At 28.7% G+C, this 7596-nt stretch overlaps 1 protein-coding gene across 1 annotated transcript; it reads right to left on the bottom strand.

The window, feature by feature from the left end:
• Positions 1-2338: 2338 nt before the first annotated feature.
• LOC110645582 (uncharacterized) lies at positions 2339-4156 on the bottom strand. Its single transcript, XM_021798792.2, has 3 exons — positions 3844-4156; positions 2981-3418; positions 2339-2758 (listed from the first exon to the last, which is right to left on the bottom strand). The coding sequence occupies exons 1-3, from the start codon at positions 4129-4131 to the stop codon at positions 2711-2713; spliced, it is 774 nt and encodes a 257-aa protein (XP_021654484.2). The 5' UTR covers positions 4132-4156; the 3' UTR covers positions 2339-2710.
• Positions 4157-7596: the final 3440 nt, after the last annotated feature.

Here is a 7596-nt window from a genome sequence, read left to right as displayed (position 1 = left end):
ACCATTACTTATATATTGGCATGGCATTAAATTATAACAATGTTTGTTGTAAATAATAAAATTAAGGGAAAATTAGTATTTAGTCCATACATTTTAATGAAATTAATTATTTAATATTTTTTTAATTTATAAATTATTTAATCTCTTATTACTTTAAAGTAATTTTTTTGCTCAATTATTTTTTTTCCTGATTAAATAATTCAAAAATAAAAAATAAATAATTATTAATTTTATTAAAATAAAAGAATAAAAAAATTATTTTTCTTAAAATTAAAGGGTATGGGAATGAAACTACAAATAAATATGCATGTGTGTGCAGGTAGTACGGATCCTGTGCAAAGATAAAAAGCGACATATCACTTATTTTGCTCTATTTTATGTGCATAAATTATATAATTATTGGGATGATCCAATTAATCACTTGGATTTGGAATAGATATGGAATAAATTATTATTATTATTATTATTATTTAATATTATAAATAAATAAGTAAATTTATATGGAATTCACGTGCATGGAATTGATGCGCAATGCACGTATATGGACAAACACGATTACTTGTACATGTATAGGGAATAATGCATGCTTAATTAAGCCTAATAATGTCAAAATTAATGGTTAATGCATTGCAGGAAACATGGATGATTGGATGCTTATATATAGATTAGTGCTTAGGTGAAGAGATTCGTATCCTATTATTAATAGTTTCTGCAATCATCTAATCAACCCCTCTAATTACGATCCTTCCCCGTAAAGGCGAACCCACAAAAGGCCAACTATCACATGGAAAGTGGAAACCGACACCCTTTTTTATTTATTATCTTAACAATATTCAGTGATTGGTTTATTTTATTTTATTTATATAATAGCTATTGGACGAATCTAGGTTATCGAAAAAAGATAAATTAAAAAATATATTATATATTTAACAAATAAGTCTCCTTATATACTCTGCCTGTGTGTGGTATAATAATTCATATTTATAGCTTTTTAAATATAGATATTGCATTGAATCTTGCTTTTGTCAGAAGCAAATTACGTAGGAGTAAATTCCAAGTTAAATAATATTAATTTCCTACTAGTCTTCATATTAATTTCTAAAAATTGACATTAAAAAATTGTAGCTGTCCTGTAATAAATAGCACAAGAAAATTGTTTTAAAAAAAATTAACACAAGAAATTATAATGCACACTGAATTACATAATTTTTGTTTTTTTTTTTTTTATATTGAGTGAGTCTCTCCCATTATAAAAAATGAATTTTTTGTATATGTAAATAAATGGATGATACTTTAAGTATAATATTATTTTAAAAGATCTAATGAAATGACTTATAGATTTATATTAAGTCAACTTATAATTTTTTTAATAAAATAATTTTATTTTATATTAAATCAAATAATCATAGAAATCACCAATTATTAAGCTTTTCCATTTAAGTGTTTATTTATAGAATTCAAAGTAAATAAAATTGCCACCATTGTTGACATATGGTCATTTGTGTTTTTTTTTTTTTTTTTCTCCTCAACTTTTTGGTTTCTTAAAGGGTGCTCAAAATAATTGAAAAGAATTAATGGAAATGACTGGGATTCCTTTTGTTTTGATCTCATCATTGTCTATCAAACATCAATGAGTGGGTTGGCCACTAAAAGTGTCATTGTTTACAGAATAACATATGAAATGCCTATTCTCTTTCTCATCAGTATGTTGTTGACATCCACATTATTTATTTTTATTACTTCATGTGCACTCTTCAAAAATGCACTTTCTTGAATTTTTCATATCTATTTTTCCAATCAACGGTTATCCAATTTTAATTTTAAAAAAAATTATGATTTTTCATCTTCATTCAAATATTTGCTTAAAATTTCTAAAACATCCACTGATAATTTCATTCACCCATATCACAAGAGATTTAAAACACAGTAGTACCCAGAAAATAAGGATAAGCAATAATCCTGGTTTAAGATTTAATGATGTTGGATTTGTGTTTTAATTATGAATTCAAACTTTAATTAAAGCCTAATCAACCAAAAAAGTAAAGGGTTTTCTTTAAGCGTGGTTTTCACTAAGGTGATTAACTTTATCAGTTACTGTTCATGAAAATTGATCCATGATGCTGTTAAAGGAGAAAAGGGTTTGGCAATTGCTACAAGAAGCCTTTTATTTTCTAATTTGACATAGGTGTCATCCTAGTGATGATGAATTTGTGCTTGCACTAGTTAAAATTCTCATCAATAATGCAAGTCTAGGTACAATCACTGCTCATTTCCATAAAAGAAGCTGAAAATACGATTTGTCAATGCAGATTCACAGAAACGTTGAAGAATGCAAATATTTGCTAACTGTAATGGATAAAATGCACATGAATAATTCAGCTCTGAAACAGATTTTAGTTTTAATATTGTTAGCAGTTGAACATCTAAGCTTCTGACCTAATCAACCATAAATCTACATGATTGAAGCCACAACTCAAAAATCTAATCTACTTGTTCCACTGCTTGATTGTGAATGTAGATCAACCTCCATCTTCAGCCATCCAATACCATCAAGAAAGAAGAAACATTGCTTTATCTACGGTTCTTGGAAAACCAAAGAAAGCAATCACTATGCGCGTCAAGTTACCTTTAAGTCCAAACCATGGTCAATGATCTTGAGCTATCAAATATCTATCAAGAGTCTTCCAAGAAAATCCTTGTTGAAATTTACTTAAACAAGACATACATTTGGATCTTCTTCATCAGAGTCAAACTCAACCTGCAAACAAATAGCTGCATTAGAACACTAATTAAACATTTAAGTAAAAGGTTTCATCTATTTGAATTGTTTGATAAGGCTAACGTCTTTTCTGAACATAACAGTTAATTAACTTCACTACATTTCCAACCTACAGCAAAAGCCATGATACACAAACAGCAACTAAAAAAAGCAAGAACGGGTGTAAAAAGTTGAATGAAGAATATGAAAGAGAAACTTTACATTTTCATCCTTGAACCATTTTCCATGACAATCTCGCTTCCAACCTGCTTCTATAAACTTGAGTTCTCGCTCTCTATGCTTTCGGAAATCCAATTGATGCTGTATCAATAACCCACTAGATCCTTCAACTAAAGGACATGAGAGAGTTTTCACATCAGGAACCTGTCCCTTGCTCAATTTCACATCACAACTTTGGTTTCCAGAATTTTGCCGGGGAGGTTTATTGCATAGTACCTCAGAAGCAGCCTTCCTTGTCTGTTCAATTAATGGTTTACTACTACATGCTAACCTAACTTTTTCGTTTAAGCTAGTGTAGTCAGCAAAGCCAACAGAAGAGTCTGATAATGCCAATCTCTTATTTATCTCGTCTTTTCTCATAGATTCTCTTTCCTTCAGCCTGGACTCTGCAGCAAGATGGCGTGATCCCTTGCAGTGCATCTGCAAAAACAGCTCTTTTTACAATCTGAAAACTAATTTTACACGAAGAAACCTTCCATCCAAATAGAAAAGCCTAATTGGCTCAGCCAGAAGAACCACAGGAAATTGGACAGAAACAGACAACTGAAGATTAAAACACTATCAATTAACCCCTTTTTAAATTGCATACGAAATTTTAAGATAATGATCCAACTGCTGAAGATTTTCAACCATTCAGTATAATTATGATAATGGAGTGCATTGAGCGGGTCATCACAAAAGAAAATTCCATATTACACAAAAGGGTTCGGTATTCAGCAAGTTCTATCTATATCCCATTTGGGTTTTCAAAGAATGAATCAAATAACAGGAAAAGAAAAAAGATTGAAATTAAAGCTTAAAAGGGAAGAAGAGGATTGAGAAGAGTAAGAATCTAGTATGCTTACAGAGAGCATGAGAGGGGAATCAAGAACGGGATTGTGAGGACAGACAAGACATGCGTATTTGCCGCTGGAAAGCTTCTTGTAAGAAGAGCCTTCGAGGCCTTGTATTGCAAGATCATCCAACCTTCGCTTCCTGTATTGTGCTTCTCTTGCCCAACTGTCTCCCCCAAACACACTCATTTCTTTCTTTGCCTCTTCTGGGATTTTCGATTTCGTTACTGACGACGTTAATTTTTCTGTTGTTGGAGAAATAGAACTATGCTCGAGGATTGGCCCACTGGGCCGGCACATAAATTTATTACTAACCCTATCACAAAAATATGAATCCTCTGGTGAATAGTGGATCCTATATGGGTTTGTAAGACAAGGCACATGAGCAATGACAAGGTGAACTCACTGTATAATTCCTCATTTAATTTAGCACTTTATTTGGGAGGATCTGCCTTAAAAAATATTTGAAATTTTTAAAGAGGGAGCTTTCATACCACCTTAAAAATTAAATGCATTTAGAAGTTTTAAAAAAAAAAATCCTAGAATTTAACTTTAAAAAATCACAAATTCTTTTAAATACAAATTTAAGATTTATAAAAATTTAAAAATCTTCTATTATCTTAAAAAATAAGGATGACAATCGTTTTCGATCTGTTCTAATTTGCTCTGCATCCAATTAATTTTTCCCAACCCTATTTTATTCTTTGAGGCTGGGATGGAGAGAAGTCTCCCCATACAATAGTATATTATTATTATTATTATTATTATTATTATTATTATTATTATTATTATTTAAGTATTTAAATACTATTTTTTTTAAAAAAAAATATGTATATTACTTATTAAGGATGTGCAGTTTTAATTATGGTTCAATTATTTATAGGAATCAAAATTGGAATCAAATTTCGATTTTTTCATTTTTTTGAAACCAAAGATGAACTAAATTTCAGTTCTGATTCCAATTTGGTTCTAAATGTTTTTTATTTTGGTTCGATTTTGATTTCAATTTCAATTTTTTTTTTATTTGGTTTTCGATTTTTACATCCAAAATTACATCATTATTGTATTTCTTTTAAAATAACAAAAATAATTATATATTTTTAATATCAAAATATCAATAAAAATAATAATACTAATATTAAAATAACAACACCAATATTAAAATAAAATCTCAATAAAGTAACATAAATATAATGACTTATTCAAAGAGAAATATTAAAATCAAACTAACTTATGTAAATACACGAGATCACACCAAATATCCAGGATAAATTATATAATATTTCAATTAAATTATAAAATAACAGTAAATTAATGAGTATAATATGGGTTAAAATTAATGTAACCTAAGTCAAAAATACAAAACTATATAGTTTTGGATTTTAGAGAAATTATTTATTATATTTTCATCTAACAAGTTAAAGTTAAAATTTTATTGGACAATAACAGTTTTTACTAATTTAAATTTTGATTCACAATAATAAATATTAAAACTAAATTTAATTTTAATATAATAGATATTGTTTATGAAAATCTTTGTAGATTATAATTAAAACTTTTTCAAATTAAAATAGGATAGCAAATTCAATTATTAACATTCACTTCCAAATACTGTTTTGACCCATACTCTACACTATTATCATAGACCTCATAAAATATTTTGTTCAGATAGCATGATTGACATTTGGTGTGGACTATAGTTCTATCTCATAAAACAACATATCCACAACTTAAGTCATTTCATAACGTATATTTTAATAAATATATTCTACTATCTTATATAATTTTCAATTATCTTAATTGCATATAATATATATATTTTTATTAAAAATATATAACATATATATATATATATATATATATATATATATATATATATATATATAATCAGTTTTTGGAATCGGTTTAGTTTTGGTCTGATTTCGGTTCAGTTCTTAATAAAAAAATCAAAATAGTAAAATAAGTTCATTTCAGTTCCTATAGTAATTAATGATTTTTTTTTCCGGTTCAAATTCAGTTCAATTCAATACTCTTAAGAACCATGCACAACCTTATTATTTATATTTCTAATTTCTAGTTAATAATTCAAATATCTGGATATATATTTGGCATAAGAAAAATCCATTTGCTGTGTATGAACTTGGCCATCATTGTCACAACCCGATTTCTGGGCCAGACCAACACTAGCACTTGGATCAGCATAAGACTTTCAAAACCCGTACTAAGCCTATCTATTCCTAACCCAACTATAAGGCCCATAATTATAGTCTAATTTTAAGGAAATAAATGGACAGAGTCTGGCCATAAATTAGACTATTCAACAGAGAGTTTTTAGCTCTCGCTGACCTATAAGCACAAAATATCTCAATTTTGGGAGTTCCGCTCACCGTCACAGTCCTCAAGCAATTAAATAATCAAATAGGAGCTTAGCTTCCTCATCCATAGTGATTACCTATCTCATACATTCCAATTTATCCATAAAATATGTTTACAAATTCAAAGAAATAAATCATTACAGTCCCAACCAGTTTAGAACCCTACTCGCACATGCGAAGTTCTAGATTAGAAAATAAGGAAATAAAATCATAATAAAACTTCTGCCATTAAACTTGTAAGAAAGAAAGTATGTTAATCTCAAAGAGCCCTCCTGTCACCTGGGGAAAAATAATTGAACAAGAGTGAGCATTCAACTCATAGAGTAAGATATTGATTTTAAATACAATTTTTATAACTATCTAAGGCTAATATATCCCTAAGTATGAAATACAACATACACATACATTTTCAAACAAATCAAACAATATTTGCATAAAAGATAATCTGGAGCACTCACACACCTATGTGTCACATCAATCATATATATATATATATATATATATATATATATATATATATATAGGAGTTGATCTCCTATATAACTCTTTTAATTTCAACTTCTACCAGCGAGATCAATTCGAGCCGGACTTTCTCTTAATAATCCAAATATAGGGGTCAACGAGATCAACTCAAAGCCATACGCGCCCCAATTTATCCACAAAAAGGATAAGGTCTCAGTGAGTCAAGCTCCAACTATGACTACCCATCCTACCCATATTTATAAACACACCACACTCACGTCGACACACACAGAGAGCTCCAAATTACCTTAAGGCAACATCCACAATACTATTATCAATTAAATATGTAATACAAGGCATGCCTAGTAATTAATGATATACATATATTTATAAGTGAATGCATGAGCATGCCTTAAATATATAATAATATTGAAATTATAAATAAAATTAATATCTACTTACAGATTATCCAAATGTTACTGGAGTAGCTGAGAAGATAAAAAAGGTTGACTCGGATGACCTAAATAATCATATTCAAGAAATTTATCAATACTAACTCAAAATAAAGAATTGAAGAGCCTAAGACACCTTAGATTTATGTCAGAAATCCGGCAGAGTTTTCTTTATACCTAAAACCTACTCAACTTGCAAAATAACTCAACTAACACTTTTCAATCTAAAAGATTTCAAGCCCACAATACAACAACTACATAATACCTTTCCTAGGCTTGCCAAACCAGTTAATTCCCATGTAAAATAATTATTTAAAATTTCAGAACGTTACAATCATCATCGCGACTTATTTCAGTTAAATTCGCACTACTTATTGATTTTGAGACAAAACCAAAAAATTATATCATACACATAGAACATTAAAAAGATAATTTTTGCAGTGTGGAAGATTTAACTTTTGCAATGTTCAAATATA

Source organism: Hevea brasiliensis, chromosome 15, assembly GCF_030052815.1.
Source record: "Hevea brasiliensis isolate MT/VB/25A 57/8 chromosome 15, ASM3005281v1, whole genome shotgun sequence".
Lineage (NCBI taxonomy): Eukaryota > Viridiplantae > Streptophyta > Magnoliopsida > Malpighiales > Euphorbiaceae > Hevea > Hevea brasiliensis.
The sequence above is the reverse complement of the archived record's forward strand: the minus strand, read 5'-3'. Positions and strand labels throughout refer to the sequence as shown.